Raw genomic sequence first — 27433 nt, 5'->3', positions numbered from 1 at the left:
CGGCAAGAGGCTTTGGGTCGGGGTCAGGGGTCGAGTGTCAGAGCGGCGTCGTCGTCGTCGGCGACGGCGGGGTGCAGGTGGAGAGAAGCGGAAGTGACCGAGGTCGCGCCCGGAACGTCGGACTTCGTTCCGAACAACCAGAAGAGGATCCTAGAACGCAGGCGCGAGGTCGAGTAGCGGCGGCGCCGCCGAACGCGATCCGCTTTCTCACCGAGAACTGACGGCGTCCTCGAACCGAGTTCATTCGGAGGTGAAACAGCGACGACAACGACAACAACGACAACAACAAAAACGTCGAGGCCCAGTCCGACCACGAAGTTGGGACGCGACCCGAATCCGGAGCTCCGCACCGCCGACTCTGGACGGGACCTCGACGCCGACCTCACTCGGGGGGGGGGGGGTTCAACGCAGGACGCCGGCAATCTTTTGACGGACCACCTGAGGCCGACACGACGCTGAAGCGGCAGCCGCTGCGCCGCGGCCGACATGGACTTCGACTATGAGGAGGATAAACTGTGAGTGGCTCGAGAGGGATGCACGGGGAGGGGACCCTCATCCCCCACCCGGTCTCTGGCTCCCCACGCTATCTGGTTCGTGGTCCCCCTAAAGGGCCGCCTGTTTTGGTGCCCCTGTCGGTGCCGGTCCAAAATTTACCGGACCCCCTTGGAATCCGATGACCTATAAAGCTCTTTCACAGATGTCCAGTCGGAGCGCGGGATCAGAACGTTGCTATTGGGACTGATGCCGTTGTCTTTTTGGTCCGTGAGGCCTTCTAGTAGGGAGTGGTCCCGTTAAGGTCGTGATCCCAGATTCTCTGTTCCCTACGAATCTCAGCATCCGGTCTCGTCAACCGGAGTGCGACAGATTGCGTTCGACATCGGACGCTTAAGCAGGGTTGAGCCTCGTTAGTGCTCTACTAATATGGGAGACCACCATGCACGAAATGTGTTCTGGGCTGCTGAGCATCAGAGGACAGTACAGCAACATCCACTGTTGTACTTCACTTCTGTGCTCCCACATATTAACCCCCTTGACTTCACCAACCCGCACCGACCATCGTGATAATAAAACGCAAGGCAACGACCCTCAGGGTATGGTTGAGGGCTCTCATCCAACAGTGGATTGATTTTTTTTTTAAATACTGTGCATGTTCAAATGTCGTCGTCATCACCGTCAGCAGAGTTAGCCTTATTATTACGGGTTGTTGTTGTTGTTCTCCACACGCAGGGGCATCCCGACCATTCCCGGGAAGGTCGTGATCCAGAAGGACCCGCAGAACATGATCGGCATCAGCATCGGCGGCGGCGCGCCGCTGTGCCCGTGCCTCTACGTGGTGCAGGTGCGAGCCCGAGGGGGCTTCAGGCAGCCACGTTAACAAACTCGCCCCCACGCCGCGCGTGATGAGCTCACTGTTTACTCTCTGCGATAACAGCATGCACACATTCATTTCAATGGTGCCCAAATACAGAAACTCAAGTTGGTGCGCGTGGTGTCGGTGGGTGGGGTGGTTGGCGCTGTGGTTAGAGCGCTCGACTTAATCGTCGATTATCAATTTTATCGGACGTATTGTTTTGGTAGCCGCTCATAATTCGTGTGTGCTTGGTCGTCTGGTCAAAGCCATGCGTTGAGTCTAGATTTGAAGTTTTCGTGACTGCAGGGATCCATACTCTTTGGTTCTTTCGGTAAAGTCACGTAGGTATCAAATAAAATAAATCACGACGTTTTGGGCGCAACACAAGCGTCCGTCATCAGGTGGCACAACCACAGTAAGAAACATTGGCAGAAGTGGACATGCGTTGAGTGTTTATTCCCAAGAATTTGTAATCACACACCACTGCACGCATCTTCATGAGTTGAATCATTGTCATTGCATCATCGTTATCAAGCATCGTCATCCCTGTGCCTCATCTCGTGTTTCGTACTATGTCTTGTCCCCATGTACTTGACCATGTCTCATCCCGTGTCTCTGATCGTGTCTTATCCCGCTGTTTTGTCCATATATCTTGTTGCACGCCTCTGATCATGCCTCGTCCCACGTCTTGTCACCTGTCCGTCCATGTGCCGGACCAGGTGTTCGACAATGCTCCGGCAGCGAAGGACGGCACCCTGATGGCGGGCGACGAGATCGTGGGAGTGAATGGGAAATCGGTGAAGGGCAAGACTAAGGTGGAGGTGGCGAAGATGATTCAAGCTGTGAAGGTTCGTGTCTTTCTATTAAATGCACAGGAACGTCATCAGCATTATCATCGGTCATGATGAATCCACTGCTGGATGAAAGCCTCCCTGAGCCACCACCGCCTCTCACGCAGTCTTGCGATGTGACATTTACAGTCAAATGGGTTCTCTTCTTTGTTTAAGCTGCGGTCAAGAGTTTGTCACGTCCATTTCCCTAGATCAGTAATGGGCAGCCCAGATGAGTCAGGGGGCCTTCACCTCAGTGGGCCACAAGTTGAACATCGTTCTTGTGCACAAATTGTGACCCCCACACATCACCCTAGACACACCTAGACCAGGCCACCACGCGGGGCTCCATGGGACGCAATGCAGCTCCCGAGCCGCAGGTTTCCTGCCACTACCATAGATTCTACCGCACCTCCCCATTGCTTCCTTTTTCCAGATCCCAAGGCTGTTGGCCAGAGTAAAAAAATAATGGTGCAACTGGATGGAGGTGGCTGTTTAGTCTGACGGATTTGTTAATTTTGCTCAGTAAATGTGAATCAAGTGGTAACCAATCGAATTATATGATTTATATGTTTTTTGTTCTCGAGAGACAAAAGCGACTGCTACGTTTTTCTACCTGTGGTGATGTTGGGGCTCGGGGATCGCGTTGCGCATGTAACTGCATGGAAATGTAGCTTGATGTTGCCCACTAGGTGGCGGCATCACCACCGCTTAGGTGAACGCTTTGCATGCCAGCGAGAGGTGCAGCGCATTAGTTAGCACACCGCACTACGAGCACGGTCACCTGGGCACGTTGTTGTCTTGAACCACCGCATCGGCGGATCGTGTGCCATGCCAGCCTTAATAGTTGTTTGCACCAGCCCCCTGCTGTATATTAAACTAATCCGTGGATGTGTGTGTGTCTGTATCGCAGGGTGAAGTGACCATGTACTACAACAAGCTACAGGCAGACCCTAAACTAGGGAAGACCATGGACATTGGTGGGTCTCAGGAACTCGCACTGACCACTGGCTCCTACCCATTGTTTTATTCATGTTAACAATATACACCACTCAGGACTCAGGTGGTGGCGGGTTTAACTCTGGTTGTGGCGGGTTTCACAACACATTTACGCGATCTAACCCAAAAACCTCGTGTGGATAATATTGGTCGTTAAAGCCTGTGGGTTAAACCAATATACAACTAAGTCGTAGTGTCTGCCTGCTCCAATGAGCAAGACGGCAGCACTCATTGAGGCAGCATCCATTGTCAAGCCTCATCGAGTTTTCAGCAGGAGCTCAGTTTACTGTAGCACAGCCACTGCAGACTCAACACAAAGTGCTCCTCTTAATAAACCCCGGAGGGATAAAGGGGCTTAGCCAATGCCCACCTTGGATTTCAACCCGTGATATTTTGTGGGTGAGTCGCACGCTCTTTAGCAACAGCGGCTGACCAAACATCGTTGCAACGTTTGGTTAATTAGCCGCCACAACCCGCACGACATGGCCGGGGACCCTCGCCCAGCAGCGGGTGACACAGCAGAGGGACTGTACGCGCGCACAGCTGGTGTCGCAACCACTGATTGTGTTCTCTCTGCTCGCGCCCTCCACCCCCACCTCACTCCCAGTGATGAAGAAGGCGAAGCACCGTCTGGTGGAGAGCATGAGCTCGTCGACGGCCGACGCGCTGGGACTCAGCCGCGCCATCCTGTGCAACGGTAACAGCGCAGGGTGCGGCGATGGCGCCACACCACCGTGTGCCGAGCAGTTGCCGCACCCTCGCGTGCCGGTGCACCGGTGGCCGTGGTGGTTTTGCACGGGGAGGAGGAGGGCGGCATCCCCCCCACTCCCCGTTGCACAATCGATCGGTCGGTTGGTTGACCGGCAATCCATCAGCCAATAAGTCGGTCGGTTGATCGGTCAATCTATCAGTCTGATGGTCGGTCAGTCGGTGGGTCGGTGAATCGGCCACTTGGTCAGTTAATTTGTTGGTCGGTCAATTGGTCACTTGTTAGATCAGTCAGGTCGGTTGGCCACATGTTGTTCTCTGATCCACATGTTGCTCTTTCTGTTTGTCTAATTCCAAGGGTGCATCTCTCAACACTTTGCATTTTTCAGTTTTTGTTCAATTTCCTTTGTCCATGTCCATGATGTTGGGGCCTCGTAGGTAGGATGTTGGGGCTACCAGCGTGGGATGATGGGACTACGAGGGTGAGATGATAGGGCTACCAGGGGGAGATTATGGAGCTACCTGGGTGAGATGCTGCGGCTACCAAGGTGACATGATGCGACTACCAAGGTGAGATGATGGGGATACCATGGTGAGATGATGGGGCTTCAAGGGTGAGATGATGGGGCTACAAGGGTGAGATGATGGGGCTACCAGGTGAGATGATGGGGCTACCAGGTGAGATGATGGGGCTACAAGGGTGAGATGATGGGGCTACCAGGTGAGATGATGGGGCTACCAGGGTGAGATGATGGGTCTATCAGGGTGAGATGATGGGGCTACCAGGTGAGATGATGGGGCTACAAGGGTGAGATGATTGGCTACAAGGGTGAGATGATGGGGCTACAAGGGTGAGATGATGGGGCTACCAGGGTGAGATGATGGGGCTACCAGGGTGAGATGATGGGGCTACCAGGGTGAGATGATGGGGCTACAATGGTGAGATGATGGGGCTACCAGGTGAGATGATGGGGCTACAAGGGTGAGATGATGGGGCTACCAGGTGAGATGATGGGGCTACAAGGGTGATGATGGGGCTACAAGGGTGATATGATGAGGCTACCAGGGTGAGATGATGGGGCTACCAGGGTGAGATGATGAGGCTACAAGGTGAGATGATGGGGCTACAAGGGTGAGATGATGGGGCTACAAGGGTGATATGATGAGGCTACCAGGGTGAGATGATGGGGCTACAAGGGTGAGATGATGGGGCTACCAGGTGAGATGATGGGGCTACAAGGGTGAGATGATGGGGCTACCAGGTGAGATGATGGGGCTACCAGGTGAGATGATGGGGCTAGCAGGGTGAGATGATGGGGCTACAAGGGTGAGATGATGGGGCTACAAGGGTGAGATGATGGGGCTACCAGGTGAGATGATGGGGCTACCAGGTGAGATGATGGGGCTACAAGGGTGAGATGATGGGGCTACAAGGGTGAGATGATGGGGCTACCAGGTGAGATGATGGGGCTACCAGGTGAGATGATGGGGCTACAAGGGTGAGATGATGGGGCTACCAGGTGAGATGATGGGGCTACCAGGGTGAGATGATGGGGCTACAAGGGTGAGATGATGGGGCTGCCAGGTGAGATGATGGGGCTACCAGGGTGAGATGATGGGGCTACAAGGGTGAGATGATGAGGCTACAAGGGTGAGATGATGGGGATACAAGGTAAGATGATGGGGCTACCAGGTGAGATGATGGGGCTACCAGGTGAGATGATGGGGCTACCAGGTGAGATGATGGGGCTACCAGGTGAGATGATGGGGCTACCAGGGTGAGATGATGGGGCTACAAGGGTGAGATGATGAGGCTACAAGGGTGAGATGATGGGGATACAAGGTGAGATGATGGGGCTACCAGGTGAGATGATGGGTCTACCAGGGTGAGATGATGGGGCTACCAGGTGAGATGATGGGGCTACCAGGTGAGATGATGGGGCTACAAGGGTGAGATGATGGGGCTACCAGGTGAGATGATGGGGCTACAAGGGTGAGATGATGGGGCTATCAGGGTGAGGTGATGGGGCCATCAGGGTGAGATGATGGGGCTATAAGGGTGAGATGATGGGTCTTACAGGTGTAGGTTTATGCAGCTGTGTGGGTGGGATTTTTGGGGCTGGTTAGCTGGGTTTTGGCATTGCCCGTGTGCCTCCTGCTGTTTTATAATGGAGCCCACTTAAGTGCAAATTGGTTGCCTGGGGATTATAAATTCTTGGCTGGCTTACAAAGAGCACGCTCCTAGGTTTGCATGTTTTTATTTTATCCAAAACACAAAGAAACCACCGACAACGTTTCAAGTGGAAGCCACTGTCAATGTGCTACTGAGGAATTATTTTTCTCTCTTTTATCAACTGTGGACAGTTGAGTAGCACTTATGCTAACAGTGTCTTGTAAGGAGACAAAAAACAACAAACTTTAGAAGTGCTGTGAGTCATCTGGCGATTTAGGGGCGCAATGTCAGGGAACAGCACCGGAACATGTTGCCTGCAGAACGAACGCAATAGGAGTCTCTTCATTCGATTGTTCTTATCCATCACTGGGCACAGCGCTCTGTTTCATGCTGCATGAAGAGTGGTTCACCATGTTTCTGTCTTCCAGTATACAGGTTGTATGCATTTCTCACAGCGAGCTTTGCTTGCCCATAGGAAACCCGAATTTATTACAAGTGTATTTATGTGAAAAGGTTGTAAGTGAATGTGCTGAGACCATCATAAGTTGGCCACATGAGATACTGTGGTAGAACCACATATTGGGTGGAGCCTGGGATTTACAGCCTGACACGGCCATTATGAGCCTCCTTATATTCCCAGTGAAGTTAAAATTACCTTCTCTGCTGCACGTTTTGTGGCATTGTTAAAGTAAAAGGTGTTGCCATTTTTAGAATTCTGTCGCATGTCTCTTAACAATAGTCAAGTCTTGGGCGTCTCACTGCTCAAATGATCCTGGGGTAATCCCTTTCTCTGTTAGCGATCTTGGTGGAAATTCCACATTCTCATGGTGGGGGGTCATCCTCTGCTTCAGACAACCACTGTCTACTTCCCAAAAAGTCGTAGAAACGTAATTCTATCAATTATTAAGGACGGATGATTATGCTGCTGCAGCTGTTGGTGATGATAATGCTGATAATCAAGTGCTACGTTGACCCCAGACAAAAAGATCTGAACTCGCAACTTTTCGGCTTCTCCTGCTGCCTCAGTAGAGACGTGAGAACTTAAATCCTGGAGCAGCAGGGTTCGGCCCGGGCTAGAGTTTTTCTGCCGGTTTGTGCCGGAGCCCCTCGCCACGGTGATTTGGTTTCCCACGCGGGGTCCAGGGTAATTGGGTCCGTGCGGCTGCGGTGACCTCGCGTGTGACCATGGGCGCCCGTGACCCCGCAGCGACGCGCGCTGCGCTAATCGGGGCGACGGTGAAGCGGCCGTTTCCACGCTCGAGCGAGCGTCCTTCATCCGACTCGGCTGAGAGCGCAGTTCCGTGACCGCGAGAGATGGTGACAGCTTGGGGAGGCCTTCATCCAGCAGTGGATTGATCATGGCGGAGGATGATGATTAGAGGCCCATGAGGGTTGAAGGTTTTGCGCTGTCAACGAGGCGCATGTCTGTTTAGGCTATACGGAGGATCTTTGTACTTGGAGGGTGGGGGTTTGTGGATCGCACGGAGTTTGCGGTGTGTTGCAAGACTCTACACATTAGGCTGTGAGGTGGCCAGGACAAAGCAATAGAGAAAAAACGATGTTATAAAATTAAATCGGTAATAATAGTTTTGATCTCATTGTATTTATCCAGGAAAGCCCCACTGAGTCTCCATACTAATTTTCTTCAGGAAGATGCTGCATTCGGGTTTGTCATTGAATTGTTGAGGAGTGTTTTTGCATGTGGGAGGAGAAAACACTTCACATGCATAGACAGACAGGCTTGGTGTACTGCCATCTTCTGGTCCACCTCGCAGCCTCGCGGGTGTGTGGGACTTTCGTAAATCTGCATACTGTATATGATCCAACAACTTGCATTATAATTGCTGACCCACAGGTATGTGCTGCCACATTTCAAATTATAAGGATAACCCGACTCGCTTAGAATGATGATCACAGTTCACTTTTATTAGCCATGTAAAGGAGTGTATAAGAAGGGTTTTTCCATCTAGCAGATTCTCTCAATGTCTGTTTCGGTTCGTGGACTCATGATCTACAGCAGCAACAGCGGCAGCAGCGGCAAGCCTGAAGCGCGTAGGAGGGAATTAACGAAGTAGCGAGAGTGGCCGTGAGTTGCTGGAAGGTCATGCGGGCTGTCTCTTCGCCGCTCGCCAGCACGCGCGCCCACGTGGGAACCGCTCGGGCTGATTTACATATTTTTAATGAGGGTTGTTCGTCCGTGCTTCCTTACATACTTTGCGTCTGTCCCTCGTACCAACGAGAATCGGCCCGGGTGGAGTCAGTGGGCAAACAGGCGTGCGAGTAGGTGACGGGACAATTGCCCGGCCTCCGGCGTCTCTTGCCAAAACGGGCGGCATTCACCGGCAGCCAGGAAGGCGGCCGCTGGTCAACAGAGAGACACTACCGGGATCTGCGCTGGAAGAGTGGCCGCTTTGTGCTGCTCGGGACGGGTTGGGCCACGGGGGCGGGGGGTGGGAGGGGGTTGGGGTAGTGAGTTAGCAAGAACCATCTTACCGTAAGTCTGTGCCACGTGGCTGTATCCCTGGCGACCACGGGGATCCACGGTGCCGGCGTCGCATTGCGGGACGCGGGGAGTGGATTCCGCTTTGGGGAGGGCGCAGTGCCGCCTCATTATCTGTATCCCCTGCTGACCCCTTCTCTCTCTCCCTCTCACGACATCGCACCTGCACTCACCGCTACCTGTCTCCCTTGCTCCCTGCCTCCCTTGCTCCGTCACCACACCTCACCCACGCACACATTACCTGTCTACCTCTCACCGCACATCACTCGCGCTCACTCCATCTCCCCACTCACCTGATAATTAATGGTGTCCACAGATGGCCTCGTTAAAAAACTGGATGAACTGGAACGCACGGCTGAGCTGTACAAAGGTAAAGGCACTTTGTGACCCCCTGGGGTGTGCGCATGTGTGTGAATACCTGCACGTACACCTGTACGCACACCTGTACACACCCTGTAATGAACGCACTCTGGCACACACCCTACGCGTCCTGCAGTGAGATAATATGCTCATCCAGCGTGCATTGAATACACAAAAGATACAAAGATTCCCCACGTGTATATTTAGGGCACATTTGTGGTTAGCGAGCACCTATTAAAGGCTGGCACTGCGTAAAAGGATGTGGTGCGGTCAGAACCACATCCGGATGCCCGGCCGCCTTTGTCTCCTGGATTATGATGTTTGCATGTCACGCACCGTGTTTAGATTGAAAACGAATTTCTTCAGAACTGCCATTTGCGTTTAGTTTGCCCTCCCGCACCTCCGATTCACACGGTTAGGTACGTACGGTGCGAAAGCAGTTCAACATACAGACGTACATTTGCTCATTTAAGGTAGTGTAAGATCCACTGCACTACTGCTGACTCCACCAGATAAACTCGTGATCACTCGCTCACTCCAGTGGCCACACACCTGCACACACTTCGAAGTGAATACTGATAATGACTTCCCATATCGCTTTGAACAGACTTAGGGAAAGTGCTGTTTGCAAGCACCTATGGAGGGCAAGTATGGCACATGAGGGGGTGGGTAGGCAGCACCATGTGCGGCCGCCTTTGTCGCCCCCGATGCTGAGGTTTACGCAACGTGCCAGGTACTTGTGTAAGGCTGAATCGACCTAGGGGAGGTCCACGACCAGTTCAGATATTCGCCACTGTTATCAGTAGTGAGTGGGAATTGAACTCTGGTCACTGGGCTTGCAGTAACCACAGCACCACCTCTGTTGTGTGAACACACACACACCTAGATGTGAACACACCTGCACACACCTGCACTCATTCTGCATTGCAAGCAAATAGTGCACTGCATTAAGTTGATTTATCTAACACAGGCCCCTACTTGTCCTCAAATACCTAGCTATACTCGGCGTGTCTGCCAATCTTGTGTCCCTCGTCTTGATTTATTAAAAGGCCAGCCGGGCGAAACATTGGCTCCTGTTTGCCTGAATACTTTGGTAGTTTATTTAAATCCCAATATCTGTTGGTTGTAACGTATTAAGAGTCCCGCTTGTACAATTGCGCATCAATCAGTGCAGGCGTTGTGTGTGTGCGCGCCTACAATCGTGCGTGCACGCACGTCCATTTGTGCTACACTTTATGAAAGAACATTGGCATTTGGCCGGGTTCCCCTTTTTAATTGTGAATGGCTTTTTTGTTTGCAGGCCTGATGGAGCACACCAAGAGGCTGCTGAAAGCCTTCTTTGAGCTCTCACAGACTCACAAATGTGAGTTTGTGCGTACGCAACAGTGCGCGCGCGCTCGCATGTGCGGTTTGCGTCTTCGCGCATGTGTGTATGTGCTTGTATTTGTGGCAGTGTGCACGAATGTGTGTGTGCATCTCAGTGTGTTCGTATGGGTGTGTATATGTTTGTATTTGTGACCTTGCTGCTCGCTAACACAGCACTTGCCCCAACAGCCTGTTAAGGTTATACGGGGGATCTTTGTATTGGTGATGAAGTGTGCATCTGTGTGTACATGTCCGTGTGCGTACTTTTTTTTCGTATATGCCCCAGTCGGGAGGAGGTATGCAGGTGGTCGTGGGTTCGATCCCGACCCTAACACCTGCATATTTGAAGTTTGCATGTTCTCCCCGTGATCACGTGCATTTAGATTATATTTTACTGCTATACATTGTCACGTGATAAGCCGCTTCGTTGAGCTATCATTCGTGGCCAGGTCACTTCTGAAAGAGAGCTACATCGCTGGTAAATTAAATAGTTCAGTATGGTTTATGCTGTCGCATCTGTCCATTTGTTCATCTGCCCGCGGCACTAACATTCAGCCAGTGCAGCCACTGAGAAATAAGAGGACGTGTCCCCTCGAGGGGTCGGGGGGGGGGGTTCTACAGTCGCCAACATTCCCTGGGCAGAAAAGCAGCTCAAATAATTCCGTTGTCCCTCTAACCCAGGTGCGAGAGCCCCGTTGAGATTCATTTTCTCTTGGGGAAATTCACTGCACGCCACTTGCCCTTTGTTCCGGGTGAAACCACTTTGTTTATTCGCTGTCTCTTAATAAGTTCGGCTTCACTTCCTTCAGTTGAAGCAATTGGCGGGACCCCGTGGTCCCATCACTGCCCCGGGGTGTAAAAAAACGCGTAGCGACACGAGTCTTGCCTTACTGACAACAAAACTAGTGTCAATCGATTGGCCTCGTCGAGAGCTACTCGGAGCACTAAGTTTCGTAAAAAGTTTAAAAATTACACAAACACGTTAAATTCACTGCCTGGGGGGCGGGCTCGCCTTGGCAAAGAAGCTGAGGATCGACGGCTGACCGGAGGGCGTTGTCGCCGCGCGCGACTGCGGCGGACGCCCCCCGGGCTTGCGTTTGGCCGGTGGGGTGGCGCCCATCGTGTTGATCGCCGCCTGCTGGCGCTTGTTGGCGCGAGTCTGGGCGGGCGGCGCGGTGCTGTTGGAATCACGAGTGAGCGGACTGAAAAATAATAATTATTGACCTGATATTTGCGGGACCCCGGGGTCCCGCCAAATGATTCAGTTGCCCTTCATTTATCCAGGTTAGAGTACGGGTAAGATTCCCTTGGCAACAATTAATTTTGCCCCATTGTCTCGTATTTAGCCACGTGAGGTCCCTTTGAGATTTACCCCCGACACGGAGTTCATTGAATCGTTGTGCTTGAGCCAAGTGAGATTCACTTTAGCCTCGGCAAGTAAATTACTAATTCCTTTGTCCCTGTATGTAACAGGTGAGAGCCCTTTCAGATTCAGTTTGTAAAAACTAATTATTTGCTTTCGTTGTCCTTCGTTTACCCAAAATCGCATAAGCCGAGCCCGCATAAAGTGAGGCAAATCAGTGCTTTGTAAGAAAAGGTTTTGCTGGCTGGAGTGCGGGCGGGCAATTGCACGGTCGTGACATCACTGCACACATTTGCATGATGAAGTCACCCGCAGCGTTGAGCCGATTTAATGTGTCACGCCTCCCCACCTAACCCCCCCCCCCCAGTCTCCACCTCGGATATGTGTCCTGCACAGATGTGTGGGCAGTGCTGGTTAATTTAAAAACAATTTCGAATGACCAGTTTTTAGTAGCTACCGAGTACCCTACAAACCCTTCAGTTATTAAAAACTTGTTACAAAATATACTCATTTATTTTTAAATGTTTTTTCACAACTCACTTTTATCGGCCGTGTAAAGAATTCACGGCTGTATTAGGAAAGTTTTTACCATGTACCAGGTTCTCTCAATGTCCGCTCTGGCCCATAGACCCTACGATCTAGAGCCACAAGCAGCAGCAGCAAGCCTGAGGCACGTTTAGGTTAGGAATGAACAAAGTATTGAGAGCGCGCTCCGCTACAGATCTATGAATTTTTATGGTGTGTGTGCGTGCTGGTGTGCAATCGTCAAGCTTGAATTCGTGAATACATTTATTTTTGACATGTGGCGAGTATGGAAATTACCGTGGTGTGGCATGGTGGAATCGAGTCGCGTTGTTTGCACTCAAACCAGATCGCTGCATGTCAAGGCGCAGTGTAATTTAGCCTCGGTGACGTGGTTACAAAACTATAAGCGTTGCGTGCATAGTAAACAAGCATCATTTTGTGCGCTCGAATTAATACACGTATCGTGAATTTAATCATCGACTCTTAAGCAACGAATCGTTATGTTTATAGTAATAATAGGCCGATTACTTTTCCAAATTCATCCTCCTAACGCTGTCGCGTGAGGTCCCGTCCGTCACAAGCCGCCGAGCGGACGTGTGCACGTGAATGCGCGCACTCGCACAAGCACACGCGGCAACGTTCGTTTCCGCTTCTCATCGGGATCGCAAGCATCTTGAGCCGCGATAGCCCTCATCCCCGGGCTCTGAGCCGCTCCCAGGCGGAGGTTGGTGCATCGCTCCGTTACCCCGTCCACGCGGTCCTGGCCAATCCGCCTCCGCTCGCTAGAGCCGCGAGCAAGACTTTGTCTAAACTAAACTCTTAAACTATTTTTATTATACCAGGTAAGGCCCACCGAGCTATATAGCTCTTTTTCAGAGATGACCTGGCCACAAAAATAGCTGAACGAAGCGGTTTATCATCACGTGGAAGTTTATAGCAGCCAAATACTCTGAAACGCATGGTTCTAAATGTGGAGGGAGAAACCAGAGGACCTGGAGAAAAATACACACGACCACGGGGAGAACATCCAAACTCCAAAATATACCAGGCGAGGCAGTTAACCATCTCTCCACCGAGTTATTACGTGCCGGGCGTCACGAGCGTGACCGCTCGCTCGGCGCCACGATCGCCGCTCGCCCTCCGCCGAGCCGATGAAAGAATCTCTCGTGAAATACGCACGGCCGTCAGTGGCAAAGTCCTAACGTCGCCACCGAGGTGTCTTCCATGTCCTCCAACCCCCCACACAGGAACGAAATCCGCACGCAAACACTTTATCCCGCCCGTTGTCAAAAACTAAAAGGGCGGTCATGAAACACTCGCAGGCGTCGTCGTCGTCGTCGTCTCCGACTCGCGCGGCTTTCAGCGGTTCATCCGTCTCTCCGGATTTTGTCATAAATTCTGAACGAGCTTGGGAACGTGCGGCTATCTTGGCGAGCCCCGACTTGCGCTCTCGCCGCTGGCATCTGCCGAGCGATCGGTCACGCCGCAGAGGACGTGACCAGACGCACCGTGCCGCGGAGTCGAATGGGTTTCCTCCCCCCCCCCCACCTCTTTTTCAAGGTTGTAAAGTGTACAGCGAAGCGTGGAGAGAGGTACACATGCTTGGGGATTACACTGGGAGGCCGAAAGATAGAACAGTTACAGAGGCTTGGACAGGATATCGGTATAAGGGAAGGGTGCCCAGTGGGTGCAGCTGGTGTTAAAATGGCAGCAAAAGGATGAAACGTGCCCTTAAAGGATGACCACTGCAGAACTGGAGGGACAAGATTGTCTCGTGGACATGGCTTCTGCCTTTGTAAGACAGTGAAGGTCGCAAGTTCAAATACTGGTTTGAAGTGGGCCCGTCATCAATATCCGTCCGCGGTTGTGCGAGTCCTACAATATTATTTACTCGGGAAAGCCTAGACTCTTTCAGGAGGCTCCTGCTAAATTGCGATGATTGTGTTCTGCATGTCAGAGGATAACGGGAGTACGCGGAGAAAGCACGTGCATACAAGGGAGTGGCACTCAAAGTTCCACACAGATGGATTAAAAAATCCACAACTTTATTGCCATCTCCAGCTCACCTTGCAGCGCCAAGTCTACAAAACCTGATATTCCCAGGCAGTCTCCCATCCATATGCTAACCATCTTCAATTCCTGCTTATCCGCAAAAAATATCGGACAAAATCGTCCACATTCAGTGTGATTTGGTCTCGGGCCAAATCTGACACAAATCCTCTTTGCAGGCTCCCCGACAATGCCCCCACCCCCCAGGCAATTATCTTGGCCCAGTTTTGTAGGAGGTGAAAGCCTCCCCCAGCCCCCACCGCCATCATCGTGGGCGTTCCCCCGCAGCCCGGTGGAGAGAACGTCGGCGCTGCCAATCGATCGTGGTTAAAAATAGAGCGAGGGGAGGAGGAAGAGCTGCGCGTGGCCATCGGCGGGAATTCGACGTGAAGCGGGGTGACATTTTGCGCAGCTCAACGGTCAGGGCGGCGGGATTTCGGGGAGCGTGGTGCGACATTTATTTTGTCTGCGTGTCTCATTTTAAGCGCGTGTGCGCATACCAAATTTTGATGTCCGTGCGAAATGACATTCATAGCAGTAGCAGCAGTCACAGCAGTTGGCCAACTTGCCATACCTTCCCTCTTTTAGGTGGATAAAACGGGTGCCACTGTGAGATAATGTTGACGATGGTTGTTCTCTAAGAGAGACTGCCCTCACCAATGGGAATGTTGGGAAATGTGGAATTTCCATCACTCGGCCAGGGCAGCCAGAGGATATGACCACCGCCCGATTGGTCGTCTTGAGCAGAAAGAAACGTTGATGATTTACCCGGGAGAGTATCACTTAGTCACAGGACGCTTTTCGGTGTACCGATGCAAAGGTTTGTTGATTTCTATATAAATTATTAAGCCCTGAAAATACATGCATCGAATTGCACGTAAATCATTCGATGCTTTCCAGGGAATCCATGTGGTTTGTAAATTATTTCATGTGACCCCTCACCAATGAACCCGAGGGACAGACGGGCAACCGGGCAATCATCGAAGAGGTAAATTGTTACAAGCCAAGTTGACAGCACGTGCGTGCATTCCAGCTGTGTAACAGCGCATGTGTGTGTGCGTGTGTTCACACAGTGGTGTAGCAGTTTGTGTGCTGCGCTACTAACCCAGCGACCAGAGTTCGATTCCCGCTCACGGCCAACACCGGTGACGATTATCTGAGCCGGTTCTGGGCCTTCCTTAGGTCGACACAGCCTCAAATGAGTACCTGGTGCGGTGTGTAAACATCGCCACTCGGGAGACAAAGGCGGCTGGGCGTGGTTGCTGGCCACCCACCCCCTCGTGTGCCGTTCCGGCCCTCATAGGTGCTCGCTAACAGCACTCGTCCCAACAGTCTGTTAAGGCGATACGGGGGTCTGTTTTTGTTCACACTGTGTATGTGTGCATGTGATTACTGTGTATAAGTCTGCACGTGTGTTTCCTGTGTATAAGTATTAGTGTGCATGTATGTGTGTGTTCACTGTGTATACGTATAAGTGCGAATATGTGTTTGCACGTGTGTTTTTGTGCATGTGGAGGGCGTTCTTGTAGTGGTTAGTGCACTGCGCTACGAACCCAGCGACCCAAGTTCAATTCCCGCTCACGGCCACCACCCGTGATGGATTTCTAAACCAGTCTTGGGCCTCCCTGAGGTCGACTGAACATTAAGTGGAGTATTTGCTGCAGTGTGTAAACACCAACGTTGGGGGAGACAAAAGCGGCCGGGCGTGATGTATGTATGTATGTAATTGAACTTCTTTTGCACCGTACGTAACCAACTGTGCTAATCAAATGTGCGGGGGAAGGAAAACAAACTAAACACAAAAAGCAATTCTAAAGAAATGAGTTGGTTACTGTCCATGACACCAACTCGTGCACCGTGCCGACCTTCATAGGTGCTGCTCGCTTTACAGCACTTGCCCCAACAGTCTGTTAATGATACACTGGGGACCTTTGTCTGTGCGCGCGTGCGTCCAGCGTTTGGCGACGTCTTCTCCGTGATCGGGGTGCGGGAGCCTCAGCCTGCCGCCAGTGAGGCGTTCGTCAAGTTCGCCGAAGCCCATCGCAGCATCGAAAAGTTTGGCGTGCGGCTGCTGAAGACCGTGAAGCCGGTACGACCCCACCCTTAGTCGTTGGTGTGCGAGCAGTCCCACCACCGAGGTACCTCTCTTCAAGGTTCAAACCCTGGCTCAGGATGACTCGCTATCTCGGGGAGGTTCGTAATGGTCGAGTCGGACACTTGGCCCACCAGCACTGCTGAGATCGTGGGTTCGAATCTGGTTTTCAACGGCCTGTGATGAAAACTGGGTTCTCAAATGTGGAAAGTTGATGTCGTGAGTTGTTGATCATGACTGCACAAAAAGCGTGCTTGGTGGTAATGGTGATTAAAATGAAGATGGCAAACTAAACTTTTTGTTTTACCAGGTAAGGCCCACTGAGCTATTTAGCTCTTTTTCAGAAACGACTTGGCCACAAATGATAGCTCCACGAAGTGGCTGATTATCGGGTTGAAGTTTATAGCAGTAAACAAATACTCTAAACGCATGTTGCTAACTATAGAGGGAAAAACCGGAGGACCTGGACAAAAATTTACGCGAACCATGGGAGAACACATGCAAACTGCAAATATACAGGCGTCAGGGTTGCGGTAGAACCCATGAACTCCTGTATACCAGGTGAAATAGTTAACATCTCGCCTCTATGACGCCCATTACTATAATGATGATTATAGAAATGGGGGTGCTGATGATGGTCAGGGTGAGTTATTAACATGTTCCTGCCACGATCATGAACGTTTCCAGCTCATACAGCTGGGCTATCCATCATCACTTTGAACAAAAAATGTATAAATCCAAACGGAATGTGGAATTCCCACCAGTGGCTCGGAACTCGCCAACAGTGACATGCACCACCCCACTTGTATTTGAGCAGAGAGACGCTTGGGCCTTGTGTCCGGCTGTGCGGTGGCTTACATTGCGATACGATCCCGGCCACCTGGGTTCAATTCCAATACTCTTGATACACAACTTAATTTACAGGCCATTACTGAGCCTGTTCTGAGCCACCCGGACCATCCCATGGGTAACCCAGGACAGTGTTAACATCAACACTCTGCAGATTAAAGGCATTCGGACATGCATAGGTGCTGGCCACATCACTGTCTCATGCTCCCATGCAAGCCTTAAGCGGGTGCTCGCTAACCGCGCTTAGTCCTGCAGTCTCTCAGGCTAAACTCAGGCCCATTTGTCTCTATAGATGCTCAGTGACCTCAACACGTACCTCAACAAGGCCGTGCCCGACACGAAGCTGACCATCAGGAAGTACGCCGACACCAAGTTTGAGTACCTGGTGAGTATGCCCGGCATGTCGTGCACGTGCCTGCAGCGTGTGGAGCCAGTGCTGGTTTAACCGTGACTCAAATTTGAGCGCTGTGTGGCGCCTTCTATTTGGACACATATATAGGATGGACAATGGACAACAAAAGGAAAATTAAAAGTGCGTTCGGAAAAATGGAAAGAAGCAGAAGACCTTGCAGATAATGGCTTGATGACGAAATCATACGAAATTGGTGCCAGAAATATGTGCAGTACTTGAGCATATTGGCACAAGACAGGAAAGTGTTGGCAGTGCGCGCTGTTATGGTGTGGGTGTAACGACCAGCGCCATCCTTATGATTATTCGGTGACTTTCTGTGCCTCAGGAGCAATAGAGCTTCGTTTCCAATTCAGCAGCCTGCTGAAAAAGAGCGTTGAGAATCGACGAGAGAAAAACAAATGACACTTTTGGCTTCGCAAAGTGGTACTCATTTTATCATGGCATCGGTCAATCCCTGAATAGGATGCGAACTGATTGTGAGTCGAGGGCAATGAGCACAACATCGCTCAGCCGCATTACACAATAATATGAGAACAAATGCAAGTCGGCTTGACAGCATGTTAACCATTAATAAAGACAAGTGGCTTGGGCAGGATACTATGCTCGAAGGGACGGGGACCGATGGTTGAAGTAAATGACAGAGGCAGCCAAGGGAAGGAACACGCCCCACGAATGCGTTCGCTTTGGAGGTGGAGCAATGAAATTTGTGCGTGCGTGCCCGCCGGGCGGATCACCGCACCGCAGCACCGCGAAAGATGGCGACAGTGTGGGGTGGTAGGGCCTTCATCCAGCATTGGATTGGTGGTAGCCGACGATTATTATGATGATGATGATGACGACGACGACTATCGGTGAATGCGCATGAATGAGAGTGAAACTACCGAGGGCCTGAATAAAGCTATAGATGGAATGTTCGAATGGGCTCCGGGCCATGCTCGTTAATGTTTAATCGCGCCGGCGCTGCCGCCCTGAGTGAGACGTGCCGTGTGCGGGGGCAGGGGCAGCGGCGTGAATACACGCGTGTCGTCCGTGTGCGCGTGTGCATGCGAGTGCTTGTACGTGCGTGATGTAACGTCTGAGTGCGCGTCCCTGCGTGCCTACGTGCACGTCTGGAGAGCGTTGGCACAGTGACTAGCGGGGACTGCGCTACGAATCCGGCCACCCGAGTTCGATTCCCGCTCGTGGCCAATGCCAGCGATGAATATATGAACCAGTTCTGGGCCACCCCTTAGTCATCTCAGCCTTATATGAGTACCTGGTGTGGTGTGTAAACAGGTGGCCACCCACCCCCACGTGGGCCATTTTGGCCCTTAATAGGTGCTCGCTAACATCACATGCCCCAACAGTCTGTGAAGGTTATACGAGGGATCTTTGTGCGTGTCTATGTTTGAATGTGTGTATGTGCATCACCTAACATATGCGTATGCATGCATGCCAGTGCACGGGTGTGTGATGTCTTTGTGTGCCTGCAGTACATGATTGCATGCATGTGTTTACATCTGTGTGTTTGCGTGCCTGCACATGTGTTTGTAAAATCGTCTTTGTGCCTGTACTGCAATGCGTATGTGCGTGTGTCTGTGTGACACTGTGTTAGTATACGTGTGTGTATGTGTGCTGGTATACGTGTGCGCGTGTGTGCCAGTATGCTCGCCACGCCCGTGTGTATTGGCACATACGTAAGCAGCATCGTGAACCCAGACACCCCGCACCCCGACTCAACTGTCGCCCCTCCCCCCCTCTCGATAGTCGTACTGCCTCAAGGTGAAGGAGATGGATGACGAGGAATACAGCTACGCGGTGAGAGGGGCGGCGCGTGCTGCCTGTGCTGCCTGCACACACTAATGCCTGTGCTGCCACCTGTGCTGCCACCTGTGCTGCCACCTGTGCTGCCACCTGTGCTGCCACCTGTGCTGCCACCTGTGCTGCCACCTGTGCTGCCACCTGTGCTGCCACCTGTACCGCCTCTGTGCCTGCCAGTGCTGCCCTTGCCTGTGCTGCACGTGCTGCCAGTGCTGCCAATGCTGCAGTGTAGATTGCTGCTGATGATGATAATGATGTACTGCAGAAAATGCTATAGTTTAATGTTTTGGTTTATAATGGGAGGCAGTAGTGTAGTGGGGAGAGCAGTGGTTAGCACACCCACTGCATTAAGAAGGCGGTAATTGGTAGCGACTGATATTTGAGCTAGGAGCCCATGAACCAGACCGGATGTTGGATAAATTTAAAGGCCATAATGATTATTATTGGGGTGGAGGAGTGGCACAGTGGTTGCCTTCCTGCATTATCAACCCAGCGATGCGAGTTTGATTCTAGGTCACAGCTAACATTAAAAGACGAGTGATATCTAAGCCGGTCCTGTGCCCCCCCACCTCGCCCATTCACCAACTCGCATTGAGCAGCGTGGTAAATAATGGTCAAACAACCGCCCATTTCCTACACGGCATGTGGATGCCTTCATCCAGCAGTGGGAGTGACAGGAGCTGTACATTGTGATTTGTTCTGGTGTCGTGATCGATATGGTAATTTCTGTTTAGGCACTGAATTTTGCGTGTAATATTGTGGTGGTTGTAGTTTTAGAGATGGTTTTATTTGTAATTGTTGTGGTTGTGATAATCGTTGTTACTCAGGCTATGTAGGAGCCACTGTAGTAACATGATAGTAGTTGCAGTGGTGGTGTTGTATGGTGGTATTTGTAATTGTGACTCTAGTAGTGGTAGTATTACAACGGTGGTAGTTGTGCTGTTATAATGATGGTAGTGGTGGTATTGTAACGGTGGTGGTAGTGGTAATATTGGTGGTATCATAACAGTGGTAGTGGTGGTATTGTAATGGTCGTCGTGGTGATGGTTGTTGTTACTGCTGCTCAGGCCCTGCAGGAGCCGCTGTACCGTGTGGGCACCGGTAACTATGAGTACCGGCTCATCCTGCGCTGCCGCCAGGATGCGCGCGCTCGCTTCGCCAAACTGCGCAAGGACGTCATGGAGAAGATCGAGCTGCTGGACCAGAAGCATGGTGAGGGGTCACCACTGGGGGTCACTTTTGGGCGTCACCGCTGGGGGTCACCGCTGGGGTTCACAGCTGGGGGGAGCGCAGGAGCAACGACAATTAGTCCAGAGCAAGGGGTCGTGAGTGGGCGTGCAACGACGCATCAATTTATCGTACGATAAGCACATTGAATATTGTGTGTGAGAGAATTGATTACTTAGAATTTATGTAAATTATATGCACATTGAATGGTAAATGTTAGCGCTACTATCATTGATTGTACAAAAAGATAAGAGATCAGACAACACTATGGACGAGACGGTAAACATTGAACAACATTTTTTTTGTGAATTCAATCACATACCTTGGTCATGATGGTTCCAGCCAGGGATTACCAGGGTGTCTCCAGCAGACAGGGGGTGTCTAAGTAAGGTAATGCACCACATGGTGCCAAGCCCAGCATAAACATCTTCAACACGAGGAGACCATTACAGTGAATTTCAAGGTATCGTCATTAAATATTAAACGTTTCTCAAAAAACAATCGCAGTCAAAACTGGTGAAGGACGCTTGTTGGGTTGCTAAGTAGACCACGGTGGCGAGATGTTCACTCTCTTGCCTGCTGTACAGAAGGTTGTGGGTTTGATTCTGACCCTGACACCTCTATATTTGAAGTTTGCATGTCTCTCTCCCTGTGCTTAGGTGGATTTTTCTCCGGGTCCTCCGCTTTTTCCCTCCACAGTATTTGGCTGCTATACATTTCCACGTGATAAACCACTTTGTTCAGATATCATTTGTGGCCAGGTCGCCTCTGAAAAAGAGTTATATAGCTCAGTGGGCCTTACCTGGTAAAAAGTAAAGAAAATTTTAAAAAATAGTCGACACCTGGCAAATGCGCCCCACTCACTTTACAAACACAAAAATGTCTTCTTCTTGTTATCATTCCTGCACCTTAACCCTTTCCCATTCGGAGACGTCTGCAAATTCCAGGGTGGGGTCCCGTTCACACCGCTGAATCTCGGGACGCGCAAGCGATTAGCGTTAATTCGATTGAGAGAGATGTAGCGCCATTATTTTTTAAGGACATTGTTCTCACCGCAGAGAACTAAAGCGCCATGACCGCAGTCTATGATACCTGGCGCCAAACTGTGCCACACGCCCCCCGCATAGCCGTGTGAGATCCTCCTTACGTCTTCCGACCCGAAGACGTACTGATAAAGTTTAATTTTCTTAAAAAAAAATACACATTTTGGAGGCGTGAATGTCTGTCCTCGTCTTGAGTGGGATTATTATCTTGCCGTCGTGCTCTGTGTTGTTCCGGGTCGTGCTATGTGCTTGCATGCAGATGCTGTGTTGTGTGTGTGGTGTGTTTGCAAGGGTTCCATGTGCCCTGGGGCGCGTAGAGTCTCACGGTAGAGATGTCGGCTTCCAAACGTCCTCAACGACCTCGGGCAGAGTTCCTCTTGGCTCATGTACCCTATGCGTTATTGGAGTGTGTGTATGTGTGTGTACGTGCATGGGTGCTTGTGTACGTGCATCCATGCATGTGTATGCATGTATTGTCGCGGTCAGCGCGCTGCACTACAAAGCCGGCGACCCGGGTTCAATTCCCGCTCACGGCTAACGCCAGTAACAATTATCTGAACTGGTCCTGGGCCTCCCCTAGGTCGCCTCAGTACCTGGTGCGGTGTGTAAACATTGCTACTGAGGAGACAAAGATGGGCGTGATGTTGGCCACCCACCCACTCATGTACTGTGCCAGCCTTTATAGGTGCTGGCTAACAGCACTTGCCGCAACAGTTTTTAGGGCTATACGGGGTAAATTGCTTTTGGTGTGTGGTAGTGGTTAGTGCAGTGTATGGATGTACAGTATAAAGGTGTGGAGTGTAGTAGTGTTTTGAGCAGCAGCAGCACAACAAAGTTGGAATAAATTCCTGGCCATAACGGCCATCATCGCTGGCATATGTCACCTGAATATGTCCAGATGCTCCCTTAGGTTAACTTGGCCCATAACGAGCATCTGGAGCAATCATTATTATTGACAATGGGGAGACAAAAGGCAGCCACAGATGTGTGGTGCTGCCCACACCACCCCCACCACGAGCGCTGTGCCGGTCTTAAGTAGTGTTCGCTCGCAGCGCTTATCCCAGTGGCTTTAATGCTACACAAGGCGTCTTTGCCTGTGTGTGCATGTACACACACGTGTGTGTGCGCGCGTGTGTGCGCGCGTGCGTTTAATGCGTTTTTATCGTGAGGAGGCGGCAGACGCAGCATAAAACGTCCCATCGCTCCATTAGCCGCTTGGAAAATATCACCGACATTTATCTCCACGACGATTAAATATGCGCACGTACACGCGCACAGATGTATGCGCATGCGCACACACACATGCACTTACACAAACACAAAGAGGTCCTCCGTATAGCCATTTATGGTCTGCTGGGGGCAAGTGCTGTTAGCGAGCACCTGTGAGGGCTGGCACAGTGCACAAGGGGGTGGTGTGAACCAGCACGAGGTGGTGGGTGGCCAACACCACGCCTGGCCGCCTTTGTCTCCCTAGTGGTGATGTTTACACATCACACCAGGTCCTCATTTGAGGCTGAGTCGGACCTAGGGAAGGCCCAGGACCGGTTCAGATAATCGCCGGTTCGTGGTACAGCACGCTAACCGCGACACTACCGCTCCCCACACCACACACACACACCACTTGCATACGCACACATACACAATGTTCCACCTATTACAATAGCACTTGCATCCACACACGCACGCCGCACTAAACACGAGCACACACCACAAACGAACTGTACATACGCGCCACGCTGACCACTACCACAGCACGTGGGTGCACTAATCGAACGTGCGCACGCACCCACGGGCGTTCGGCGTCTCTCGCTGCGGGGCCAAATGCTCTGAGTTTGTTACCCGAGACACGATTCCACGAGGCTCGGATTTTAAAGATGTGCGTGGGTGTCTGCAGGGAGAGTCGTAGGGGGTGGGGGAGTGTGGGCGTGGGGATGTAGAGGAGGGGCAGAGGTGACCTGCCTCTAGGCCAAAGAGGGGCCATGCGAGTTCGTGGGGATCGCTGCTCACAGCGGATGTGAACCTTGGGCCCCGCACTCGGCTTTCTGCTGTCCTCCCTGTGTCCCCACACTCACCCCTGTGGCCCCCGGGTTTCTGGTCATCCACAGGATTCTCACCTTGTCCACGTACACCCATTCTCCACACGCTTGCCCCCGTGTCACCGCACTAACCCTCGCATCCCAAGTGCTCGTCTCCATCCCTCGTGTCCCTGTATCCATGTGTTCCTGCGCTCATCCCTATCCCTGGTGTCCTCGTATCTCCATGTCTCTGTGTTCATCCCTTTCCCTGTTGTCCCCATATCCACGTGTTCCTGCGCCCATATCCATTGTTCGTGTCCACGTGCCCATGTGCTCATCCCCACGTCTTTATGCTCGTGTCTCCGCAGTGCAAGACATCGTGTTCCAGCTGCAGCGCTTCGTGTCGGCGATGTCGCGCTACCACGACGACTGCAACGCGGTGCTCAAGGAGGCGGACGTGTTCCCCATCGAGGTGGACCTGGCGCGCACCATGCTCAGCTACGAGTCGCAAGGGCCCTACGCCGAGACCGGCCACCGCCACCGCCACGACGACGACGAGGACGACGGCGACGACGAGGAGGACAACAGAGGTGGCGACGACGACGAGGAGGGGGGAGGAGGAGGAGGCCAGGACGACGGGGCCGGGATGATGGCCGACGACGGGACAGAGGAGAACGGGGAGAAGCTCATTGATGACTTGTGATGCGGTGGCGGTAGGAGGTTGTTGGCGGTGGTGAGGTTGGAGGAGGTTGTGATAGAGGAGGAGGTAGTAAAGGTGGTGGAGGTCGTGCAGGCGGTGTTGGTGGAGTTGGAGGCGGTGACGGGGAACGGTGGTTGAGATGATGGAGAAGGAGGTATCATCGGTTTATTGTTTGGTTACTTTTCTGATTTTTAATTGAAAATTGATGCACACTTGCGTGTGCAAGCCAGTGTGCATCAATGCATAAGGCAGTGCGTGTACCCACGGGTACACGCAGCGGCTGCACCTCTTATACCTACACGTACGTACATGTAAATAACACATTATATGCACGTGCATGTACACGCATGTGTATAACACGTACACCTGCACGTGCATGTGTGTAACACATGCCAATTACACGCGCACGCATTCCAGTAACACGTACACCCTTAGCATGCATGGCACATGTGCACGTGTCACCCCACATAGATTCTTCGAGGCGTGCAAGACGCACACGTGTACATGCATTCATGCGCATGTGTGCAACGTTCACATCTGTACATTTGTGCGTGCCTGAACGTATAAAAGTGTAACGCACACACGTGTATCCCTGTACACATGTGCATGTATCGCATGTTCACCTGTGCTAGTACGACTGTGTGGGATGTGAACGTAGATGTATGCACAGGTGTATACTGCACCTCTATATGTGCACGTACGTACACATGTATATCTGTGCCTAAATTTAGTCATGTATGCAGTTGTCTACGTTAACTGTGCATACATGTGCATTGCGTGTGCATATGCATATAACGGTAAATCGTCGTGTACACGTGTGACACGTCCTGTGGTGTACAGGTATGTAGACCTATACGCGTACACCTGTGCACATGGGTAACACCTACTGTACCTGTACACGTGTATATTATGTACACGTGTATATTATGTACACGTGTATGTTATGTACACGTGTACACCATCTGCTTTGCTGTCTGGTTCGCCAGCAATAACTTTGGGGGGGAGGGGGGAAGGGAGGGGGGCCGGAGGGGGGTTTATTGTGGCTGGGGGAGCGGTCCTTACCCGAAGGCGTTACATTTCTCTGAGTAAATTATTGGGCGGTAGTGGTGGTGGGGTGGTGGGTTAGGCACAGATGGGGGCACCAGAGCGCACCCCCCCCCCTTTTCTGGTCATGCCGTTGAATTAAAAATGTTCGAAGGGGTTTCCTAAGAGGGGTTTTCCTGGTCTGGGTTTATTAACCCCTTGACGTCCACGTGCAGTGGGTGAATGTGTAAATATTGGGCATATCACTCCACAGTACTAACGATAATCCTTAAACTAAATCTTGTGTCCGACTATAAAGCTTCCCAAAGCTTATTTATGCTGCATTTTCTGTATTTTGAACGTTCAATATTTGGAGGTGAAACCCTTGAAATGGCAACACTGGTTTAGTGGAATAACAACTACCTTAAGCACATGTTAGGCATGGGATGGATGATCCTGCGTGTGGACCATTGATGATTTCTACGACTGTTTTGTGCAATTGGTTTGCGTGATACCTGCAGCCCGCTACATTCAACACGACGTTAGCAGCGTAGAATCTTGAATAGTGACTTCGGAGTTGTGACATTTAATTGAATCCCAAGGGGATAAATTGTTACTTGCCTAATGTGTGTGTGTATATACTGTGTGTACGTGCGTTCACAACAACGAGCGGAGCACTGGGCGGCTGAAACGCAGCAACTTTACATTGCGGAGCAGAGGTGGTGCACGTTCCAGTCATCCCAGTCAATCAACCTATGGCACCTGGGTCTGTCCCGTGACCACCTTAAGGTGGCCCCAAAGTGCACCTAGCCTGGCACAAGCCCCGTGATGACATCACTGCCACTTAGTGGCGAACGGCAGTTGTTGCTGTACTGCGAACTACGTTCACCGAAGTCGGTTGTTAGTCGTGGTGTAGGGAGGAAAGCTCCCACGCTGCAGTTTCCACTGGGTTATGGGTTAATATTTTTCTGTGCCGAGTGAATTCAGTGGTTTAAACATAGGGCTAGGGTTAGTTTTAATTGTTTGGGCTATGAGGCGAGGCTTCGTGCTATAGTTACAGATGAGTGCTAATATGCCGAAGGTTAGGCTAATGGTTTCGGGTTAAGAGGGGTATGGATAGTGCAATATTACAGCTAGGATTATAGTTATACGGCGAGGAAGGCTTTGGGCTCTGATAGCTGACAGCGTTCGTGCCCACGGGGTCCACCTTGTGTAAGGCTGGAGTCGATGAGAGAGACCACGTCTCTGCGTCATTGTCCTCACTGGAAGAGGCGGGGGGGGGGGGAGACACGTGCCACAGGGCTCACATTTGTTTATGCGAAGTGGCGCGCGTGTGTTTGTCTTTGAGTCGCTTTGTTCAAAGCAACGACGTAGCTAAGGGAGTGGCACGTGTGCGGTAACGCACGTACGCGCGTGTGTGTGTTACAGACGCGTGTGTGCAACACACGCGTCTGTGTGTGGGAGCGGTAGTGTGGGGGTTAGCGCTTTGCGCTCCGAACCCTGGCTACCTGAGTTCGATTCCCGCTCACGGTCCTCATTGGTGACGATTATCTGAACTGGTCCTGGGCCTATCCTAGGTCGACTCAGCCTCAATTGAGTACTTAGTGCGGTGTGTAAACATTGCCACTGGGGAGATAAAGGCGACCTGTTGTCGTGTTGTCCCCCCCCCACCCACTTCTTCGTGGGCCGTTCCGGCCTTCATAGGTGCTCGCTAACAGCACTTGCCCCAACAGTCTGTTAAGGCTATATGGGGGATCTTTGTTACAGACAGATCTCTTGTTCAGCCTTACAGACACGTGTTTGCAAGCACCTATTTAAGGCTGGCATATTACCAGTTTATTGGGTTGGTGTGGCCAGCCCAACACACGTCCTTCATTATATTTGCCCTAAATAGGTGCTCGCTTAACAAGCACTGGTCCCCAACAGTCTGTTAAGGCTATATGGGGGATCTTTGTTTTAGGTTTTTTTCCCCAACAACAAAAAAAACCTAAGACCACTACTGATGCTGTTCTCTAATGCATATCATTCAATAAAAATGTTATACTGGGA

General features: G+C 51.5%; 1 protein-coding gene across 1 annotated transcript; it reads left to right on the top strand.

The window, feature by feature from the left end:
* PICK1 (protein interacting with PRKCA 1) lies at positions 1 to 27433 on the top strand. Its single transcript, XM_032977962.2, has 12 exons — positions 1 to 515; positions 1228 to 1339; positions 2071 to 2199; positions 3095 to 3161; positions 3788 to 3877; positions 8878 to 8931; positions 10222 to 10284; positions 16179 to 16312; positions 17457 to 17549; positions 19323 to 19373; positions 20444 to 20588; positions 24030 to 27433. The coding sequence occupies exons 1-12, from the start codon at positions 487 to 489 to the stop codon at positions 24362 to 24364; spliced, it is 1302 nt and encodes a 433-aa protein (XP_032833853.2). The 5' UTR covers positions 1 to 486; the 3' UTR covers positions 24365 to 27433.

This window comes from Petromyzon marinus, chromosome 3 (assembly GCF_048934315.1).
Source record: "Petromyzon marinus isolate PM22_M1 ecotype Great Lakes invasive population chromosome 3, UKy_Petmar_22M1.pri1.0, whole genome shotgun sequence".
Taxonomy (NCBI): Eukaryota; Metazoa; Chordata; class Hyperoartia; order Petromyzontiformes; family Petromyzontidae; genus Petromyzon; species Petromyzon marinus.
Note: the sequence above shows the minus strand (reverse complement) of the source record. Positions and strands in the feature narration are given on the sequence as shown.

What these genes read in the sequence shown, in the direction of transcription:
- PICK1 (XM_032977962.2), top strand. Translation starts at nt 487, where the DNA reads ATGGACTTCGACTATGAGGAGGATAAACT. An exon ending in ACGAGGAATACAGCTACGCG is followed by an intron (nt 19,374 to 20,443) that starts GTGAGAGGGGCG and finishes ACTGCTGCTCAG; the next exon opens with GCCCTGCAGGAGCCGCTGTA. An exon ending in GCTGCTGGACCAGAAGCATG is followed by an intron (nt 20,589 to 24,029) that starts GTGAGGGGTCAC and finishes GTGTCTCCGCAG; the next exon opens with TGCAAGACATCGTGTTCCAG.